Source organism: Equus asinus, chromosome 2 (genome assembly GCF_041296235.1).
Source record: "Equus asinus isolate D_3611 breed Donkey chromosome 2, EquAss-T2T_v2, whole genome shotgun sequence".
In the NCBI taxonomy this organism is placed as follows: Eukaryota; Metazoa; Chordata; class Mammalia; order Perissodactyla; family Equidae; genus Equus; species Equus asinus.
The window spans coordinates 35,697,378-35,720,701 of record NC_091791.1 but is presented as its reverse complement, the minus strand read 5'-3'; the positions used below and the strand labels follow the sequence as shown (position 1 = coordinate 35,720,701).

Here is a 23,324-nt window from a genome sequence, read left to right as displayed (position 1 = left end):
ATAGAACTTTATGTGGTGATGGAAATGTTCTGTACATCTGTACTGTCCAGCATAGTTGCCACCAGCCACATGGGACTACCGAGCACTGGAAATGTGGCTAGTGCAGCTTTAGGAACTGAATTTTTAATTCTACTTAATTTCAATTAATATTTTACTTAAACTTAAATAGCCGCACGTGGCTAGTAGCTACTATATTGGACAGAACAGGTCTGGAACTTCAAATAAATGGAATCATTCAATGTCTGGCTTCTTGCACGCAAACTAGTGTTTTTGAGATTCATCCATGTTGATTACATAATCAGGAGATCATTCCTTTTATTGCTAAGCAGTATTCTATTGTATGAATATACCACAGGTTATTTATTCATCTGTTGATAGATTTTTGGGTTGTTTCCAGTTTGGAGCTTTTATGAATAAAACTGCTATAAACATGTGCATACAAGTCTATTTGTGGATGTATGCTTTCATTCTTCTGCTTCATGTGCAGTTTTCAAGTCATATGGTAAATATATGTTTAGCTTTGTAAGAAACTGCCAAATGTTTTCCAAAGTGGCTGTACCATTTTTACATTCCCCCACAATATTCCAGTTATTCTACATTCTTACCAACTTTGGTATGACCAGTTATTTTAATTTTAGCTGTTCTAGTGGGTTTGAAGTGCTATCTCATTGTGATTTTAATTGGTATTTCCCCCTTGACTAATAATGTTAAACATCTTTTCATGTGCTTGTAGGTCATTTGTATTTCTTCTTTCATAAAGTGCTTATTCAAACTTTTGCTTTTTTTTTTGTTTTGCTGAGGAAGATTAGCCTTGAAGTAACATCTGTTGCCAATCTCCCTCTTTTTTTTATTCTTGAGGGCATCTTGATTTGGGTAGAAGCTACATGGGAGTGTACTCATCCAACTGTATATTTTACCCCATACCAGTTTTTCAAGTGTACTACAGGCTGCATTTCAATCCCACTGGCACTCCCCGAGCTAACATCTGTACCAGTCTTTCTCCACTTTATATGTGGGTCTCTGCCACAGCATGGCTGACAAGTGGTGTAGGTCCACACCTGAAATCCAAACCCATGAACCTGGGCTGCCAAAGAGGAGCGTGCCAAACTTAACCACTACACCATGGGGCTGGCCCCAAACCATTTTTTCAAATAGGTTATTTGTCTGTTTATTATTGAGATGTTGGAGCCCTTTATGTATTCTGGATGCAAATCCTTTGTTAGATATTTATATTGCAATTATTTTCTGCCGTGCTATGGGTTGCCTTTTGAAGAGCAGATATTTTTCATTGTGATGCAGTTCACTTTATCAACTTTTTTTTTTGTGGTTTGTGCTTTTGTGTTCAGTATAAGAAATTTCTGCTTACTCCAGTGGTTATAAAGTTTTTCTCCTATGCTTTCTTTCAGAAGTCTTATAATTTTAGTTTTTACATTTAGGACTCTGATCTGTGTTGAGTTAACTTTTGTGTGTGGCATGAGGAAGGGATTGAGGTCATTTTTTTTTCATACAGAAATTTTGTTGATCCATTACAATTTGCTTATAGGTTATTCACATATTTTATGAAGTGTCTGTTCAAGTTTTTTGCTATTTAAAAAAATTAGATTGTTATCTGCTTATTATTGAGTTATAAGAGTTTTTTTTAATATATATCCTGGATGCTAGAATTTTTTCAGGGATAAGTATTGTGAATATTTTCTCCCAAACTGTGGCTTGCCTTTTTATTTCTTAATAGTGTTTTTTTTTGAAGAGCAGAACTTTAAAATTTTGGTTAAGTCCATTTTACCTTTTTTTTTCTTTTATGGGTAGTGCTTTTTGTGTCCTGTCTAAGAAGTTTTTCATATCCCAAGGTCATGAAGATTTTTTCTGTTTTCTTCCAGAAGTTTTATAGTTTTAGATTTTATGTTTAGCTCTATAATCCATTTCAAATTAATTATTGTATATAGTTTGGTGTAGGCGTTGATGTTCATTATTTTTCTATCTGGATCCAGCACCATTTATTGACTGTCCTTTCCCCATTGAATTACCTTTGCACCTTCATTAAAAAGAAAATTGACTGTATGTGTAGGTCTGTTTCTTGATTCTATTCTATTCCACTAACCTAAATTTCCATCCTTATGCCAATAACACACTGTCAAGATAACTGTAGCTTTGTAGTAGTCTTGAAATCAGGTTATGTAAGTTCTCCAATTGGTTTTCCCTTTAACAATTATTTGGCTACCCTAGGTCATTTACATTTTCTACAAATTTGCAAAATTGTTTCAATACTTGAAAATCAATTAGTATAGTTTACCATGTGAACCCGTTAATGGAGAAATATCATACAGTTATGTCAATAAATGCATTAAAAACATTGGGCAAAACTCATTTGTGATAACAAACTTCCAGCAAACTAGGAATACAAGGGAACATCCTCAGTTTAGTAAAGTGTATTTATAAGACACCTACAGCTAACATTATATTAAATAGTGATGTATTGAATATTCTCCCTCTAAGACTGAGAATAAGGCAAGGATTTGTGCTCTTTATACTTGTATTAGCATCATAATTGGAGATCCTAGCCAGTGCAGTCAGGTGAGAAAATAAATAAAAGGTATCCATTTTGGAAAGAAAGAAGTAAAACTCTCTTTTCTTTGAAGATGACATGGATGTCTATGTAGAAAATTCTAAGTCACCTGAAAAATATCTGCTGGAAGTAATGATTGAATTTAGCAAGGGTATAAGTTATAATGTCTACACACAATAATAAATTCTATTTCTGCATTTCAGAAAACAACTAAAAACTGAAATGTTAAATAATTCCATTTACAACAGCAGCACTAACATAGGAACATATTTAACAAAAGCTATGCAAGACCTCTATGCAGATAAATACAAAATATTACTGAGATGAATCAAGGAAAATATACGTGGAGCTTCCAGGTTGGTGAACATGTGGAGATCTGGAGAGAGTGGTGCAGTCGAAGAGAGCATGGAAGTTCCTCATCTTTCCCCATACCTTGCCCTGTGCATCTATTCCATCTGGCAGTTCCTGAGTTATAGCTGTTTATATTATAAGTGGATAATCTGTGTCTCAGCCTCTCAGCCATCGCTTTCAAAGCAACAAATTGTTTGTGGAACAAAGTGGCAGCAACATCAGAGTCTCTTCTCTGGGCATCCCTGCGCTCCAGGATCACGGCTTGTCAGGTTGCAGCTGCCTTGGTTGCTCTCCAGCGCCTTCAGGAAAGGTTCCCGATGAACCAAATATTGTTGAGGAACCATGAGAAAATCCCTTATTTTATAATCTATTAAGAGTTCATATTCAGACAACAATACCATGTGCGAACTTGATCTTCCTGTGTAGATGCCAGGGGGCCGTGTGGTTGCCTCTGCCACCACCTCTACACGCCATGGCCAATTTACACACCCGCCATCCTCTGCCTCCTGTGAGCACACGCACTCTGGCTGTGTGACATTCAATAAACGACACACACGTTCTGAAAACAGCCTGACCATGCAGCAGCTCTTTCATCCATGGCATGCAGAAAATAGTCAAGAGAGTTCCCTATCTCCTTGGGATCTGCAGAGTTTTGGTTTTTTTAAGTTTGCTCTTGTATAAATATAACCCACAATTGAGAGAGCTGCTAGGCCCAGCTATCACACAATATGTCATATAAATCAAAATAATAAACACAGTCATTATTTTACCTAAACACAGTTTAAAACCAGTTTAATTCTAAGACGCATCTTGCTCCCAGTATTTTATTTGAAAAATGCTATTTGATGTCCATAGCGGTTTTAATGTAAAGGTATTTCAACTTAAATATTAGCTCTGAAGGTATCAGGTATTATTTTATGCAAAGCTTCTTCCTTCTTTTTTTGGTGAGGAAGATTAGCCCTGAGCTAACATCTGTTGCTAATCTACCTCTTCTTTTGCTTGAGGAAGATTGTCACTGAGCTAGCATCTGTGCCAGTCTTCCTCTGTTTTGTATGTGGGATGCTGCCACAGCATGGCTTGATGAGTGGTGTGTAGGTCTGTGCCAGGGATCTGAACCTGTGAACCCTGGGCCACTGAAGTGGAGCGTATGAACTTAACCACTGCACCACCGGCTGGCCCCTATGCAAAGCTTTTAAATCGCAATCAAATAGTTATGAAATTGCAAATAAAAAGATATATGTATCTACCCATAGATACATATATTAACACATACATACATATATTCATATATATATGTATATGGAGAGAGACAGAGAGCACTAGTGCTGTCTAGCTATATCATGTTTATGGAATAGAAGCCTCGATATTGTTAACATGTTATTTCTCTCCAAATTGATATATTGATTCAAGCCAATCCCAATCAAAGTCCCTGCAGGAATTATTTACAAGGAAATAGATGATATTCTTGAGGATTAGAGTAAGATTTGAGTTTTCTAATAAAGAGAGTGGAAGTCATGAAGCGTTAAATCTTTGGGGTCTTTGAAGAGGCCCCAGGTTGGTACACCAGTGCCTTCAGGGAACGTTAAAAAGCTTTGCTTCCTTGTGAGTTTGGACTTTCCGTCGTACTAGTTCAGGGAGAGGAGGTCAAGAGGGAGCGGAGTCGCCGACCTTCAGTGGAGAAGAAAGTGGAGGCTGACTAACGTCATGTAGGATTTGGGGGTGGGGCTGTGCGTACACTACGACCGTGCACACCATGTACGTGTGCTAGGGAGAAAGGGAGGGAAGGCGCGTGTAGACAAAATATTTTCTTTAGTCTCTATGCAGAGTGGGTTTTGGGGAAGAGAACACATAAAAAGTGAGTGTAGGGGCTGGCCTCGTGGCCGAGCGGTTAAGTTCGCGCGCTCCGCTGCAGGCGGCCCAGTGTTTCGTTGGTTCGAATCCTGGGCGTGGACATGGCACTGCTCATCAAACCACGCTGAGGCAGCGTCCCACATGCCACACCTAGAAGAACCCACAACGAAGAATGTACAACTATGTACCGGGGGGCTTTGGGGAGAAAAAGGAAAAAATAAAATCTTTAAAAAAAAAAAAAGTGAGTGTAGCATCGTTGTTTCACATACACGCAATACTCAAAGGGACTCTGTAAAACCCTAAAACCCTTTAAGTTTAAAGGCGCAAATAGGGCTATTAACTTCTGTTACTAGTTTTGACAGTTACCTAGTATTTCTTTACCATGAGGGTGAAATTCCTGAGCAACTTGCACTTTCTTTGACTGGATGAAATATTCTCCTGTGAACTTCAGATGAGTTCGTGGTTATGCACTGTTCTTTCTACCTGAAGTCTCTTTTTGCCTCGGTGGATACAAGTAATTGCTACCTTTCTGTAAAGTTCTAGCTCAAATGCCGCTCCATCAGAGCTTTACTGATCTCCTGATCCATGGCCATCTTGCCTTCAGAACTCTCGATTATAACAGGTGCAGAATAAATAATTGACACTTATCTGATAAATTAGTTTTTGTTGTTGTTAAGCCCCTCCCCTTCCAACACCTACAATCGGAAGAGACAATGTGGGGGCTGGCCCGGTGGCACAGCAGTTAAGTGTGCACGTTCCACTTCCGCAGCGCAGGGTTTGCCGGTTCGGTTCGGATCGCGGGTGTGGACATGGCACTTCTTGGCAAGCCATGCTGTGGCAGGCGTCCCACATAGAAAGTAGAGGAAGATGGGCATGGCTGTTAGCTCACGGCTGGTCTTCCTCGGTGAAAGGAGGAGGATTGGCGGCAGTTAACTCAGGGCTAATCTTCCTCAAAAAAAAAAAAAAAAGAAGAGACAATATGCTTGTATTTAATATTTTTCTAATTTAATTATTGTTTATGACAGAGGATTTCATCTGGTTTAGGAGCATAAAATTGGAAACATATTAGGAATTAATGAATATGACTTTCCCTTCAATGCAGTTTCTATACAGCTTCCTTGTTATATCACATAGCTGTACTTTTAGATAAGTCATTCAAATATTCTGAGCCTCATCTATAAAATGGGGATGATATTAGTACTCACCTGTATTAGTTAGGAAAATGTTTAAATGCAAGTGGCAGAAAAACAAAAATAGTTATGGTTTAAACAAGATAGAATTTTATTTTTCTCTCCCCAAAATCCAGGAAACAGGCCCCCAGGCTTCTCTCTTGTTTCTTTGCTATGCAAGGCACGCATTCTCATGTTTACCTCATGGTCTAATATGGCTGCTCCAGATCCAGCCATCATGCTTTCCTTCTTGCCAGCAGAAAGGAGAAAGAGTGGGAAGGGAAGGGCACATGCTCTCTCTTCAAGGACGCTTACCAGAAGTTGCAAACTACTTCAGCTTATATCTTATTATCAGTAACTTAGTCACATGGCCACATCTAGCTGTAAGGGAAGCTGATAAAGGGATGGCCATATGCTTGGCTAAAATTCAGAGGTTCTATTATTATGGAAAGTGCGTACAGATTTTGGGGGGGAAATTAGCAGTCTCTGCCACCCTACTGATACAGTTATCTTAAAGATTAAATGAGATAATGCATACATTGTGCTTAGAAGATGCCTGACATGATACATGCTGAATGAGTATTAGCCTTGTTTGTATAATTAATCATGATAGCAGTCATCCATTCACTCTATTATTTGTTCAAACATATTGAACACCTTCTGTGCTGATACTGTGCCTCCCTCTGTTTAAATCCTCTATTAACCATTAGGAGAAGACTACCATCCAAGATAGCTTGTCCTTTGTTAACAGCTCTAAAAGTTAGGGAATTCTTTATTGGATTAAGCCAAAGCATTCCTCCCCAAGAATTCATTCCTCTTGGCCTTGATCCTACCTTTGGAAACATTATGAAACAACCGTATTTCCTCATCTCAGTTCTTCAAATATATGAAGATTGCTGTTAAACCTCGCTTGGTTTTCTTGCTCTAAACAGCCATTTCATTAACTCATTTATCTAAGGCTGGTTTGGCAAACTTTCTGTAAAGAGGCAGATGGTAAATCTTTCTGGCTTTGTGGGCCGTGTGGCTCTATCACAGCTTTTGAACTCTACCATTGTAATGCAAGTGCAGCCATAGACATTACGTAAATGAATGGAGGTGGCTGTATTCCAATAAAATTTTATTTACAAAAGCAGACAGCAGGCCAGATCTGGGCCTCAGGCTGTAGTTTGCCAGCCCCTGATTTAGCCCATGGAAATTCATCAACAAGGTTATTTGTGACTAATATTCCCTTGTCCTGAAGCTGAAAGCTTACTTTATGTCACTCCTAATTGTTCTTACACCTTGCACTTCTTTTTCTTATCTTGCTACTTTGGCTACAATTTTCAGCACCCCCAGCATCTCCATAGCTCTGCTTCCCAGCCAATCGTTTCCCTAGACATGTTATCCATCCCAGTTCATCTCGAGCTCGGAAACGCTGCCTTGACGAGTCCCCTCTTGTTCTGCCATATTCTTAGCCCGCATATCCTTTGACCTCCCCCAGGCTGCCCCTTCTTCAGTCTTCCCCACAGACCTGTCCACACTATGAAAAGAAGAATCTCTTTTTCTATCCTTTTCTTCTTCAAACTTGTTAGACTGTGATTTTCGTTCAGTGCTTCAGATTTTCTTCAACCAACAGTCTAAAGCTAACTATAACCCTAATCTAACCCAACTTCCCTCAAAGACAACCTAAGGCTGCCCAAGAGGAGGTAGGTAGAAAATTAACATTTATTGATGGGCCAGGCACTGCTGGCATATAAAGTATGTGTGATTCATCCCGATGTTATAGATGTGGAAACTGTAACTCAAGATTGATAATTTAACCAGCTCACAGTCATGCAGTGGAAATTCAAGGTGTTGATTGCAGTTATAGAACTGAAATTCCAATTTGAGTGGACCTGGTGAGTGGAGGATATGTGTGCATCTGGCGAAAGTAAGTTCAACACCAAGTCACTGATAGAACAGAGCTGCTGCACTTTGGTTATCCTCTCTCATCAAGACATTTACAAAGCATAGAAGAACAAATATTTGCCCTGAGATTTTGGTTTTCAAAGCGTTTCTTTTACAATCTTATGGAGTAGGTGATTTTATTTCTATTTTACAGGAGAGGAAGTCAAACTCCAAAGTGATTAAATATTTGCCTGAAGTGCTGGGTCCCAATGTTTGACTGATTCTCTCTGTGAGAGTCCACATTTGCTCTTCTGAAAAGTTTATCCCACCTCTTTCTCTGGCTAACTCCTCCGTGTCTTTCAAAACCCCATTGGATCATCATCTTCTCCAGGAAACTCTCCCTGGTAGTCACCTCCACCTTGTCCCCACCATCTGACGTAGATGCTGCTCCTCTGTGTTAACCCAGATTATAGCTCTATTTGCACTGTATCTTAACCGATGATTTATGCACTTCTAAGGAAATCAAGGGCAAAATCCCTGCCTTATTTAATCTTGCACTCAAAAACTTGTTGAATAAAGCAATGACCTGTGATGACGCCAAATCAGTGCTGCAGGGAGTCAGCGCTCTGTGATGTTGCTCGTTCCTGATTACAGCTGGAGGCAAAACAGAGACCTCAGCCTTCCAGAGACGGACTCAAACAAAAGAGACTCCTCCCAGAAGCCATGAATCTCTGCAGCCCGGGGACATCAGAAATTCAAACCCATGGAGTTCCAGACTAGATAGCAAAGAAAGCAGCATAATCTATGGTGAAGAGCACAGGTTCTAGAGTCAGGCTTCCTGGGTTTGAATCCTGACTCCATCATTTTCCAGCAGTTTGATCTTTGGCAAGTGACAGCTTTTCTATGCTTTGGTTGCTAATCAGTCAAATGTGGATGATGATAGAATTTATCTGTTATTAGTCATCTATTGCTGTGCAACAGATTACCCCAAATTTTAGTGCCTCAAAACAATATACATTTGTTATGTCACACTTTTTGCGTGTCAGGAATTTGGAAGAGGCTAAGCTGAGTGTTTCTGGCTCAGGGTCACTCATGAGGTTGCAGTCAAGATGTAGACCGTGGCTGCAGTCATCTGAAGCCTTGACTGCGGTTGGAGGATCCCCTTCCAAGATGGCTCACTCACGTGGCTGTTGACAGGAGACCTCAGTTCTTGGCACAGGGAACTCTCCTTACAACATGGCAGCTGACTTCTTCCAGAGGACGAGCAGGGAGGAATCCCCAGTGACTTTATGACCTATTCTCAGAAGTCATACAGTTACTTTCACCACATTCTATAAGTTAGAAGGAAGTTGCTAAGTACAGACCACTTTCAAGGGAGGAGAATTAAGCTCCACCTTTGGAAGGGAGGAATATCAAAGAATTTGTGGACGTATTTTAAAACCATCACGCTATCCTGTAGAGATTAATGAGCATTACATGAGATAACAATTGCAAAGTGCCTAGAAAAGGACATAGACACCAAAAATGTTTTCCTCCTCCCCTCCCTTGAATTACCTTCCTCATAAGTGATAATGGTCGAATTAGCTGTCAGTCTGAAGGCTTTGGTTTAAAGAAATTCTCTAAAAAATAGAGTAAAGATATTGAAACCAATTTAGTGCCATAAGCCATTAAAGTTATCTATAGTTCTGTTTTTTATTATTTTGTTATTTTTTTTATTGCAGTAACATTGGTTTATAACATTATGTAAATTTCAGGTGTGCATCATTATATTTCGACTTCTCTATAGACTATATGGTGTTCACCACCAAAGGTCTAGTTGCCACACATCATCATACAAGTGTGTCCCTTTGTCACTTTCACCCTCCCCCTACCCCCTTCCCTCCTGGTAACCACCAGTCTATTCTCTGTATGCATGTCTCTAGTTGTTGTTGTTTTATCTTCCACATATGAGTGAAATCATATAGTATTTGGCTTTCTCCATCTGAATTATTTCACTTCACGTAATAACCTCTAGGTCCATCCATGTTGTCACAAAAGGCAAGATTTCATCTTTTTTTTATGACAGGGTAGCTTTCCATTGTATATATATATACTGCATCTTCCTTATCCATTCATCCATTGATGGACACTTAGGTTGTTTCCAAGTCTTAGCTATCGTGAATAATGCTGCAATGAACATAGGGGTGCATGTATCTTTTTGAGTTACTGTTTTCATGTTCTTTGGATAAATACCCAAAAGTGGAATAGCTGGGTCATATGGTCGTTCTATTTTTAATATTTTGAGGAATCGCTATACTGTTTTCCATAGTGGCTGCATCAGTTAACATTCCCACCAGCAGTGTACGAGGGTTCCCTTCTCTCCACATCCTCTCCAACACTTATTTCTTCTCTCTTTAATAATAGTCATGCTGAGGTGTGTGAGGTGGTATCTCATCGTGGTTTTGATTTGCATTTCCCTCATAATTAGTGATGTTGAACATCTTTTCATGTGCCTGTTGGCTATCTGTATATCTTCTTTGGAAAAACATCTGTTCGGATCCTATGCCTGTTTTTTAATTGGTCTGTATAGTTCTTGACATAAAAACCTGTTCATGTTTTGAATTTTAAAAAGCAAGTATAGAACAGCATGTACAATATGATCTGGTATTTGTGTAATTATGTACATATAACTCTCTCTGTATATTGAGGCATAGGGAGCATTCCAGAAAGAGATTCCTTAAAGTATTAGTAGTGATTATCTCTGGGTGGTAGCATTTATGTTAAGTTTAAAAAAAATTTTTTGTCATTTGTATTTTTCTGCATTGTTTGAATTGTTTTAGAGTGAGCATGTGTCTACAAAAATAATAGAGGCATTTTCCAAAGAAAATAAAATGAAACCAAGTTGGAAGGTGTACATGAAAGGTAGAAAGGGTCACGATGTTGAACCAGGACATTGCTGCTCTGTGTGGGCTGGTTTATTCCCTGCAAAGTCCCTGCTTGATAGGGTGTCCTCTGATCCTTCAAGGTAGTTATGAAAACCTGCATGTGCTGGAAGCAGGTAAGAATTTGTGGTTGTGCTTGAGGGGACGTATACGTAAGGGAAGAAAGGGTAATTGATGACTCTTTGGGGAAAGTGGAAAAGGGAGAAGCAAAGGGGAGAGAAATATCTGTGTGGCAGAGGGCAAGGACAGGGCAAATCTGGTGTTGACAGCAGAGCGTAAATGCTCATCAGTTGCCTTTGGAAGAACATCTTTGCCTACAAAGGAATCGTATGCTTATGATGGGCACCCTATGAGCCCACAGTACCTTGTATATGCTTTATAATTGCACTTGCCACATCAGTTTGAAGTTGGTTCAGTTCCTTCTCTCTCTCAGTAGTCTTGCAAGCAGGAACTGGCTATCTATCTAGCCCATTACACAGTTCCCAACATAGAGCAGGGTTCAATAATTTAGAGAATAAGGACAGGCTAAATTATTTTTTTAAATAGTGCCACTCATAAATTGAAAATTTTTATACCTACTGATATTCAGCTGAATAATTTCTTATTTGAATTAAACAGAGGGAGTTAAAAATTTTTATATTTTATGAGAAAAAACTAGAAATGCTGCCTAAAGATGCACTTTAAATCTACCATTTCTTTCCCATTTTTCACATCTATTCTTTGTTCACCTTTTCCTCTATTTCTGCCTTCTTTTTTATTAATGGAAATTTCTTTATGATTCTAATTTCTTGACTTATTACCTATATCTCTTTTTAAAGTGTTTGCATTGGGGTTTATAGTATATACACCTTTAACTTATGACTGCCTGCCTTTAATAAATGCTATACCAATTCATTTAGAAAATAATCCTATAACAATATTCTTCCATTTCCCCTCTCTGACCTTTGTCTCTTGGTGTCATACATTTTACTTCTGCATTTGTTAGAAACCCCGCAATACACTGTTATTATTTTTGCTTTAAATGGTCAATTATCTTAAATGATTTAAAAAGTAAGAAAAAAATATATTCATCCACGTGTTTAACATTTTCTATACCCTTTTATTCCTTTGCGTGGACCCGGATTTCTACCTGATGTCATTTTCCTTCTGCCTAAAGGACTGCCTTTACCATATCTTATATGCAAGTTTACTAGTGATACGTTCTTTCAGCTTTCATGTGTCTGAAAAGTCTTTATTTCATTTTTGTTTTCAGAAGATATTTTTGCTGGGCATAGAATTCTAAGTTGGAAGTATTTTTGCCTTTAGTACTTTGAAGATTTACCCCACTCTCTTCTGACTTGTGTTGTTTCTCATGAGAAGCCTGCTATCATCCTTATCTTTGCTCCTCTCTGCTTAATGTGTCTTCTTTCTCCAGCTTCCTTGGCCTCATTAAACTCTCAAACTTCTCTCTTTAAATCAGGCACAGCCTTGGGTTCTACCTGAATTCCTCTTCCCTCTTCTGTAGCCTAGAAACTCTCAAGCTGGAAGCTAGGGCGTTTGTTGAGTTCGCTTCATTTGGTTTTTTTTCTTCCTTCAGGGGTCACTGTTTTGTGTTGCCTGTTGTTCAGTATCTGGAAAGCATTATTTCATTTTTTTTCTGCTTTTTTTTCCAGTTGTTTAAGGCAGGAGGATAAGTCTGTTCCCTGTTAGTCCGTTTTGGCTAGAAGCACAACTTCTGAAATATGAAATCGGGGAAATAAGTAACTTAAGACATTAAAGCTAACTTCTGATTGCAAAACTCCTTCCTCAAAATTGGTTCATATTTTGCATTAGCTTAGAATTATGATTTCATTTAAAAAAATTTGTTTAATGCCACAGTGTTTGACATTATCCCTTTTTCTTTCAGGAAACATTCAAACTGGATTTTTAAATCATTGTAAGTCAGCGATGGATCAGAAGGTGCAGAATGCCATCCCGAATAAAAGTCTTTGAAAGAATTGCTTCAAATAACAGGGGAAAGAAAATTGATCTACCACCTTAAAACCCTAATCTAGAAAAACATATTGCTCATGATAGGAAGTTGTAACTGGGGAAATTTATTTGGCTGTTAAGGTACCTGAATGAAAGAAATTGTCACTCTTTCTCAGAAGACTTGTATATCTGAGATTATTTTAATAATCAGTCGTTTTATGAAAATCTTGACATGATCACCAGGAAAGAGAAACAGAGCAGTAGCTAAAACCTGTGTGTTGGTCAAGATGACTTCTGAAGAAATGGCAGCTTCTGTTCTCATACCTGTGACTCAGAGAAAAGTGATATCTGTTCAAGGGGCTGTTGATGAAAGTAGTGAAAAGGTCTCAGACATCAGTGTTCCAAAAGTGCATACTATCAGACAGAGTGGGCCAACTTCTCATGCCATCTCACAACTGAACACACTTAAAGAAGAATCTTCTGGAAGCAACTTGCCCAAGATTTTCTCCATAGCAAGGGAGAAAATAATGAGTGACGAGAACAGTAATGAAAAGTGCTGGGAGAAAACCATGCCAGATTCTGTGAAAAACCTTAACATTAACTGTAACAACATATTGAAAAACCTTCCTCAGAGCCAGTTTTATGAAACATGTGATTCTGTCACAGAGGAAGGCCTGTGTATGGAAACTGGAATCCCTTCTTCACTGGAAAGAAAGGTGTTCCCTGGAATTCAACTGGAAATAGACGGACCTCCCAAGGACGTTAGTCCCTTAGGAAATCAATCAGCGATCATGGATACCAGCAGGGCGCGCTCTGACAGCAACATGGCGGTATTTCACTTTCACTATGAAGTTGACAGAGGAATGTCAGACACTTTCTGTACCCTGTCAGATAACTTGATTTTGGATGATTGTGGAAACTGTGTACCGCTGTCTGGTGTTGGTGGAGAGCAAAAGAAAAATTACATGGCATATACTTGTAAACTGATGGAATTGGCAAAAAACTGTGATAATAAGAATGGACAGCTGCAGTGTGATCATTGTGACACCTTGAATGACAAATACTTGTGCTTTGAAGGTTCTTGCCAGAAGGCCAATGTGGTATGTTCAAGCGACAGCTTTTGCAAGGAGAATTTTACTGACAGTCCTCCTGCGAAGACCTTTCTGAGCCATTTGGAAGACTTCCCTGATAATTGTGAAGATGTAGAAGAAGATTTTTTCAAAAGCAAAAAGGAGCGATCCACTTTGCTGGTGAGGAGATTTTGTAAAAATGACAGGGAAGTTAAGAAATCTGTGTACACTGGGACAAGGGCAATTGTGAGAACTCTGCCTTCTGGTCACATTGGGCTGGGAGCTTGGAGTTACATTGATCAGAAGAGAAATGGTCTCTTGTTGCCCTGTGGGAGAGTAATGGAACGGCTGTCAACAGTGGTGACTGGGCAAGATGGGAGCTGGTGTCTGTCAGAAGCCCAGTGGTATCCGGTAAGAGTTAAAGTCTCTTTTGATAATTTCTTTCAACTTGATCTTTTAAAATCCAAATTTCCATTGTCTTAATTCATGGAAAATTTTACGTTCTGTGAAATTATGATTCTTAGGGGAAGTATTTGTAGTTATTGGAATCTGGTAGACCTAACAGATTCTCCAATTGATAGCCGTCAAGATTGAGATAAGTCTGCAATATAATAACAAAAGACACATACTATGTCATCAGGAGTGGGGAAACTAGGGAGATTGCGTGGTTACTCCATGTGGGATTACAAGAAAGAGACTCTTGGCAGTGGGAAAATGGCTCCGTCAGCTGATTATCTAGTGTCCTTTGGGGATACACGCCTCTGTCCTCTTCTACCGTGTAGCTTATCCTTGTTTTTAGGTTGTAAGGCCTAAAGGAACTTAAATCTGGTTTCCTCCGTTTTTCACTCAGTGCTCCCAGTTTCTTTCCTCTTAACGTTTTTTGTGTCATGGACACAATTTGATGAAGCCTGTGGACTCAGAAGAGTGCTTTAAAGTGCATCAAATGAAATACAAAGCATTATAAAGGACACGGATTATGTGGATGTATGTTTATCAAGATATTTTTTTGAAATTGTCATTAAGAAGGCAGGTGCTTCTTTATTAACACACTAGCTAATAGCATCCAACAACGTGATAACTACAGTAATTTCTAAGTAGTGATCAATGTAAGGAGGGAATGGTTTGCCTGGGACTTTCCCAGTTTTAGCACTACAAGTCCCGTGTCCTTGGACACCCCTCAGTCCTGGGCAAACCTATGGGCACTATGTCATCCTAAATATAAATACTATTTTAGGGTCTCTGCCATGACTGTAATATATAGAAATGTCTGTTGCCCCTATTAATAATTGAAGGAAATGCTAAATTTCTGTTTGAGATTAATAAAAATATTTTTTTTAATCTAAGTTTCTGGGCTCTCTGAATTCTATCCATGGTGCCCCCTCTTTAAGTTAAGAGTCCTCCTCTAGAGATGCTCACTATCGGGCTGCCCCATCTTCGACCTGATCCTTGCATCTGAAGCCAGCACCATGTATACTCTTGGCTTTTTCTTCTCCTGTCTAAATAGCCCTGCTTCCTTCAACTGTGCTTGATGGGGAACTGTTTCTGAAACTCTCATATTCTGGTTTTTCACAATTTCTTGAAACCTGGCCCTATAAATAAACTCCCAAGCTAGAAAAACATCCTTTTTATTGAAATGTAGCTAGTATATTTTTACTTTCCTCATCATCAATCATGGTAGCTATAATTTACTGAGCATTTTACATGTGCCAAGCATTGGGCGAAATAATTTACGTTCTTGATTTCGTGCAGGCACCTCAACTACCCTCTGATATTGGTTTGATTATTAACCCCGTTGTATTGCTTAGAAAACGGAATGTCAGGGAAGTCATGTAATTTGTCCAGGGTTGCTTAGAAGTGGTATAACTAGGATTGTAATCCAGGCAGCCCACACTCTTAGTTTCTTAAGATCCACAAAGAAATAAATTTTAGGGTAAGCTTTTAAAGGAACCGAAGAATTCTGTTCATCTCAGCATCTGTTGATTGAGTAGCCTCACTCCTTGATGCATGTGGCATCTCACACATGGCCGTGGTCAGTAAGATGGTTCTAACCCTGGTTACATGTTAGGATTACAGTGTCCACCTCCCACCCCAGACCCTCTGAATCAGAATGGCTAGGGTAGGGCACAGCATGGATATTTTTTTCAAGGTTGCCCTGGTGATTCTATGATTCTGTAGAGTTGACCACACTGACTGGGAGCTTAAACTGAGCTCTTTGCTTTGTGGTCAGGACATCTTGGGACTGTTCGCTCTGTCCCAAAGACTTTGATGCTGTTTGGGCTCTCAGGAGTGTCAAGGCTGACCTGGGAGCCTGCCTGAAAAGTGAGCCTGCCCGCCCTTCCCTCTGTACATTTGACCGACCATTCACCCCAGCAGTGTCACGGATTTGTTTTTGAATCTTTACCTGATCGCTCATGAAACCTGAGTCAGGAGGCAGTGTCAGCCACCCAGCTGCTCCCCAGCTCTTCAGACTGAATTTTATCCAGCAGGGAGAAAGGTGTTCATCACAGGCACTCGTGTCCTGCCTGCACTATGATGACTCATCTATGACTTTCCCCCACCACAGCAACACATCATCCCACTTAAAAGTGCAGTGATTTTTAAACTCATGTACACTTGAAATGGAAGATTAAGAACACAACAGAGATTTAAATATAGCAAAGTGAATGGAAGTAGATTGCTTGAGAACAATTATTATAGTTCCCCACACACTTATACAGGCATGAGGGTCATGAATCTGGAGTAAATTTCAGAAGAATTTATGGCATACCTGTGCTCATTCTTCCTGTTTCTGGAACCTTGCTCTTCTTCTGAGAATGTTCACAGGTCCCTGGCTCAAACCTGCCCCTTTTAGTCAGAGGCCCAGGATGGGGAATTTCCAATGAAAAGAACTGAAAAGATCAGGCAAATCATTTCCTCCCTGCTTCCTATTCTCTGTAGCCTGGAAGGAGTTGTCACACCACTGTCACAGTGAGCTCAGGAACTTCTCTCTCCTCTGTTGTAACTGGGTTTCCAGGAGCATTTTTATTAACCCGTAAATGAAGCTGGGGGGTGGGCTGACCATCCTCCTGTCCTTTCTTAACAGAGCTTTCTGAAAGGGAGAGTCCTTTTTGAACATTTAAACCATACTATGGCAGGAATGAATCAGTATTTTCTAAAGTATGGTCTTCTGTCTATATCTTGTTTTTTTTTTTTTGAGGAAGATTGCCCAGAGCTAACATCTACCACCAATCCTTCTCTTTTTGCTGAGGAAGACTGGCCCTGAGCTAACATTCATGCCCATCTTCCTCTACTTTATATGTGGGACGCCTACTACAGCATGGCTTGACAAGGAGTGCATAGGTGCGCACCCGGGATCCGAACCGGCGAACCCTGGGCCACCAAAGTGGAACATGCACAGTTAACTGCTGAGCCACCGGGCCGGCCCCTGTATCTTGTTTTTTAGTTTAGACTCTGCTGGAAATCATTCTCAAAAGTTGCACAGATGAATTATAGCCACTTCGCCCCAGCTCCTATAAATTGCTCCCTTCACCTAAAAAAGGCAGACCCTAATGCTATGCTCCTGGTCCTATTTTCTGATTATTCCACGTGTCCATCCTGGTTCCCCAGTCAGGTTGTAAATTTGTTAAGGGCAAGAAATGGCCCTAGCTTTTTTCTGCTCTCCATAATGCAAGCATAAGGCTAAGTATATAGAAAACAGGACAATGTCATGCTTAGAAACATGGTGTGTGGAGTCAGTAGGCCTGAACTGAAAATGACTCAGGCAATTTGTTTAATGTCTTTGTCCCCAATTACCTTATGTGTAAACTGAGAAATGCCGCTATAAAGTCATCAGCATCGTGCCTGGCGGGAGTGAGTGCCGCTCTTTTCCCTCTGGCGGTTTATTGCATGCTTTGTTGTGAACATGGCCCCATCTCCTCCTTCTCTTTGGTAGCTGCTCACACAGGGACGTTTCCGGTGGTGTGAGTTCGAGTGTATGTCCTTCAATCTATGATGTGGTAGCTTGAACAATCCTTCCCACACGTTTAAAGTATGTCTTATTTGTCCATTTAGTTCCTTTGCCTCACATGAAAAATTTTTTTCTTGTATCCCTTCATCAAAACGCCCCAGTTAATTTATATTTGCATAGCTGGGCAGAGGAGAATGGATTTGCATGGGAGACATTAATGAGGATTAATGTTTGTTGACTGACTAACCATCTTGGTATCCTCCTCCCTCTGCTTGTGAAGAATTAAAACCCTACTCCTTACCCAGTTACAGCCACCCTCCCTCTCTCCTGCTTTCGACAGCATATTTTGGCTAAAGTCTCCAGGTTAGAAGTTGGTTACGGGTGTTTTTCCTTTCAAAAAATTCTCTTCCTGCCTAAATTTTGGGGAGTTTAGGTCCCTAGAGTTATCCTGAATATGAAGTACAAGAAGTTCCTGCCTCTGCTGGCATCATTCACGTAACCTGAGTTCCGCGTGTCCCGAGTGATGGAACGTGGAGAAAGTGAGGGTGACTGGGGCAGACAGTCCGCCAGCTCCTGTATTATCGTTTCATTTATTTCCCTGCCTTGAATCCACGAGAGGATTTACCGTACAAGAATATGTACAGCAAAATAGAAAAAATGAAGTTTTATTTTTTTTAAAAATCAGACTAGAAAAACTGTAAATTTAAAAGGAAAGTCAAAACCAGCTTCTATGGTGCTAGCTCCTTTCTTCCTCTAAAATGTGTCTTTCTTCACATTTATTCTACTTTCTAGCAGAGAAAGTTAAACTTGAGAGGCAATGAAAATTTTTTGTGTTTAGCATAAATATCTTTGTCAGTATGTATGTCCTTGATTCTAAATTTTCTGTGTTAAATGCTAAGGGACCGACCGATAATAAATTCATCTTCTAAGTTGTAACTTTTATGGATGATCAGATATCCACTGAGCCCTGCTGTCCAGTGTTGTGACTGATGGCTGTTGAAATAGCAACGTGTCTTGTTTTCTTGTCTGGAAATTTGGTCTCCCTGCACCTTGGGTACAATTTGGACCTTGTAATAATTAAAATTTCACAGGGTGTGCAGGCTAAGCTGAAAGCTTGTGCTTGGTGACATGCCAGGACTCCTCTTCCATTACTAAGGGTATGTCAGGTTCATGACATGGGTATAGGACGATGCTGGCCCCTTCCTGCTGAGCACAGTGAAAGGGAATCCAGCTCCCACAGTAAACTCCTGTGCAGCTTAGTCACGTCCAGCGCATCAGTGGAAAATGTGACGGGCTGTCAGAGGCCAGCTCTGTGATGATTGGATGACTTTCCCTTCTAAGCTGCATTGAGGCAGTTTACCATAAATTTACTTCCACATCTCTGTAGTTACACCAGCTCTTTGGCTAGGATTTGGCAAAAAATGGAATGAAGAACACTGACCCTGGACTCTAGTTTAAAGTGAATGTATTCATGGCCACTGTTTTGCTCATGGTAGCCTTGGGACAGTGTCAGCATTAGAGTTTTTTTGTTTAATCCTTTTCCCAAGATGTCCTGCATAGCAGCTGGAGAGGCCCCATCCCGGAAATGGGCCCTGGTTAGACTGTGACCTGAAAAGAATCAAAACCTGTGGGCAAGGATGAGTCCATCGGGTGGAGCTCTGATCTGATCCACATGCTGCAGTTTTACACAGTAGGCACTCAGGCTGCCCATAGAATGACTTCCCCACGATCATAAGCGATAGGAGTGTCCCTCTCCCCTTGATCCCCTCCCTGGGTGCTGATTCAAATACAGCAGTACCCCTGCGGTTGGTAGGCCTCCTAGAGTGGTGCAGAGGTTTCTCTCCTGGTGACCAAATGATTCCGCATTCAAGGACTGAAGCATCATCGGGGATGAGGGGTGACCATCCCCCAACCCCTCCATGACTAGAATAACTTGTGGCTCAGACAGAGCCCTCCCTGAAAAGCTGTTCTCGGACAATAGTGCTGGGGTCATTTTCTGGCCCTGAAGAGCCCCATGACGCCAAAATGGTGCCAGTGGTTCTTTGTTCTAGCGGCTGGCCTGGACACATTCAGAGCCTCAGATTAAATGTGGGTCCTGCGGAGTTCAGCATCCCAACCCCTAACCCCAACACTTGGCCCTTGAGCCCCAGCCCCTTCCGTCTGGTTTAGGCCATCACCCCTCAACCCCTTCGGAGAGAGCTTAGCAGAAAACCACCTCAGCCTTCAGCAACACGAAGACACGATCCTCTTTCAAGTGTGAGGAGAGCCCATACTTTGAAACCCAATAGCAGGTCTCCTTAGAGGGCAAGAGAAATGCTTTGATTTCTTCTTTTTTTTAACAGCTTTATTGAGATATCATTCATGTACCATACAGTTCACCTATTTGAAGTATGTAATTTATTGGTTTGGGTATGTTCACAGATATGTGCAACCGTCACCATAATTTTAGAACATTTTCATCACCTCAAAAAGAAACCCCATACCCTTTAGGTATCACCCTCCGTTCCCCCAGCCCTTCCTCCTCCCCCAGCCCTAAGCATCCACTGATCTACTTTCTGTGTCTATAGATTTCCCTGTTCTGGACTTTATATGAATGAACTCACATAGTATGTGGTCTTTTTGACTGGCTTCTTTCACTTAGCATAATATTTTCAAGGTTTGAGGTTCATCTCTGTTGTAGCATGTATTGGTACTTTGTTACTTTTTACTGCTGAATAATATTCCATTGTATGAATATACCACATTTTGTTTATCCATTCATCATTTGTTGGACATTGGGTTGTTTCTACTTTTTGGCTATTATGCATAATGCTACTATGAATATCCATCTGCAAGTTTTTGTGTGGACATGTGTTTTCATTTCTTTGGGGTATATATCTAGGAATGGAATTGCTGGGTCATATGATTGTGTTTAACCTTTTGAGGAACTGCCAGACTGTTTTCCAAAGCAGCTGGACCATTTTACATTCCCACCAGTGGTGTGTGACGGGCTGCAATTTCTCCACATTCTGACCAACATTTCCTAGTGTCCATCTTTTCGCTTATAATCATCCTAGTGGGTATGAAGTGATATCATATTGTATTGTATTTTCCTGATGGCTAATGATATTGAACGTCTTTTCAACTTATTGGCCATTTGTATATCTTTGGAGAAATGCCTATTCAAATCCTTTGCTCATATTTTAATTAAGTTTTTTTTATTATTGGGTTCTTTATATACTCTGCATGTAAGTCCATTATCAGATGTATGATTTGCAATATCTAGATATAGATATAGGTGTAGGTATAATGGATGACAGTCAAGAGAATGGCAAATAAGGTTTACAATTTTAATGCACAGGGAAACTTGTTAAACATTTTCTTTGGACATTGATCTCATTCTCAGTCTTTCTCACACTAACCCACCGGCAACAACTTTCAAGTAAAATTTTTTGTCTTCGTTCTCCCCTACATTTACTCCAAAATCCAATCGGCATAGTTTCTCCCTCCTCTTCTGCCTAAACTTTTTATTATGTAGGTTGTTTTTCTTATTATCCAAATTCTGCATTCCAGAATCTGGTTGGGAACCAGATTGTCATCTGAAAATTTGTGCATCACAAAAAGGCATCCGAGGCAGTGATGATTGAGGTCAGCACTTCACATTAAGGTACTCCATTATCCACAAGTGTGGGCAGGGCCAGGCCTAGGGTGAGACATTGAGGTACCTAAGGTAGAGAATTTAAGGAGGCACTCACTCTCAGAATCTCGCAGGGGCCAATCCTCTACTTGTTAGTGAGTGCCTCCTTAAATTTTGAGCCCTAGGCACCTCACTTGTCTCACCCTAGTCCCAGCCCTGGGTATGACAGTCTAAGAGATAATCTATGGTTTAGAAATGCATATCATCTTCCCAGTTCAGGAATGACATTGACTAAACCCCATATACCTTAATACCTCAGATATTCTTAAGATGTAAGCTAAGAATGTTTCCTCATTTTTAAAGGGTTAAAAAAGTCAAAAGAAGTAGAATGTTTCATGACATGTGAAAATTATATGAAATTCAAATTTCACTGTTCACAAGTGACGATTACTGGAACACAACCACAGTCATTCCTTTGTGTATTTTCTGTAGCTCCTTTCTCCCTGTTTAACAGCAGAGTCGAGTGGCTGCAATCAAGACTGTGTGACCTGTAGAAACTGAAATATTTCTTGTCTGGTCCTTTACTGCAAAAGTTTGTCTACTCCTGGCTTAGAACACCCCTCTCTACCTGGCTAATTCCTACTTATCTTTCAGTCCTGAACTTGGATTTCATGTCCTCTCCATGGTCTTCCCTGCCAGCCCCTTCTCCCACCATGGACCCCAGCCCAGATTTTCTGACAGTCAGTGTTCAATACATACTTCTTGAATGACTGTCTGTATTATAAATAAAGAAAAGCATTTTCCACCTGCTCCTGATGTCTCCTTCTCTCCTTCCCCAGACCCAGCGCAGACTTGTTAGCTGTCCTCCCCATGACCCTCAGAGCTTGGAACCAATTTCTTTGTGCAATACCTAGGACAGAATCAGAATTTTCCATTGACATTCAAAAGGGTCTTTTTCTGTCCTGTGAATCCAGAAATCCATGCTTTTCACCTCCAAAGACTTGGCCTTGAGGACAAAGAAGGGACATATTTGGACCTCCTTGTCCCTGGCCCCACGTTTCAACTGGCTGTAAAAACCCTTGGGAAAGTTTCCAAACGTTTTGTGTTTATAAGGGGGCACCTGAGACGGGTGTGATCTGCAGTGGGCCAGCAAGGAAAGAAAGCCACCTCCTCTCAAGACCCTGGAGCTCTATCCCTGCCCTTTAGAACCCAATCCTTACAGGTAGGGATTTCCGCCATGGACCATAGGGAATCCAGCTTCTCTTTCTCACTGGTGGTCAGGGATGGGGTTGGTGGTAAAATGGATGGGATGGCATGCTGTGTTTGTTGGTTGGAGAGATCATTCTTGGAGTTTGGAATGTGTTGGGCCAGTTCCTTCAAACCATCTGACCCACAATACCCTCCATAATAGACTTGAGGCAGCACTCCACTCCCCCCGCCAAAAAAAAACATCCATTACCAGTTCCTGCTTTGCCATTAACTGGTTGTGTGACCTTAAGCAAGTCACTTTAAGGTCTGGGATTTTAGTGCCTTTGGGTGTAAAAGAAAATGAGCGCAGATGTATTCATTGCCTGCTGTGTGTCAGACACTGTGTATATAATTTGCATATATTAACTTGACGAGTTGTAAGTTGCACGTTTCCTCTTAACTCTTAAAGCCCAGCAGTCTATGACTTCCTGATTTAAGTCCTGACCCTGGATTTTGGGTTGAGTGAATATTCTACCTCCCTCAGCAGTGCCTGCTGGAGGTTTGATTGGGGGAGAACCTTGTCACTCCTCCAGCACGTGGAGAGATGCTCCTTCATCATTGGCTAAGCCCTGAAATGCCTGCAGCAGTAAAACGGCAAGCACTTACTGAACTCCTATTGTGTGCCACGCGTTGAGCTTCCCAGACGTCTTTTCCCTCCTTTCATTCTCACAGCAGCTGTCTATGAGGTCGATGCTGTGAACACCCCCATTTCATGCTCATTAATCAGTAACATGACCAAGGTCACACAGTGTCAGGACTCGAACCCAGGTCTG

At 40.6% G+C, this 23,324-nt stretch overlaps 1 protein-coding gene across 3 annotated transcripts in view; it reads left to right on the top strand.

The window, feature by feature from the left end:
• Positions 1–23,324, top strand: part of PLCE1 (phospholipase C epsilon 1) — a 293,833-nt gene that overhangs the window by 22,119 nt on the left and 248,390 nt on the right. For all 3 annotated transcript variants that reach the window (XM_044753870.2, XM_044753862.2, XM_044753858.2), the window contains exon 2: positions 12,607–14,152. In XM_044753870.2, coding sequence (XP_044609805.1) covers positions 12,959–14,152 — 1,194 coding nt within the window. In that variant the 5' untranslated portion in view covers positions 12,607–12,958. The remainder of the gene's footprint in view (positions 1–12,606; positions 14,153–23,324) is intronic.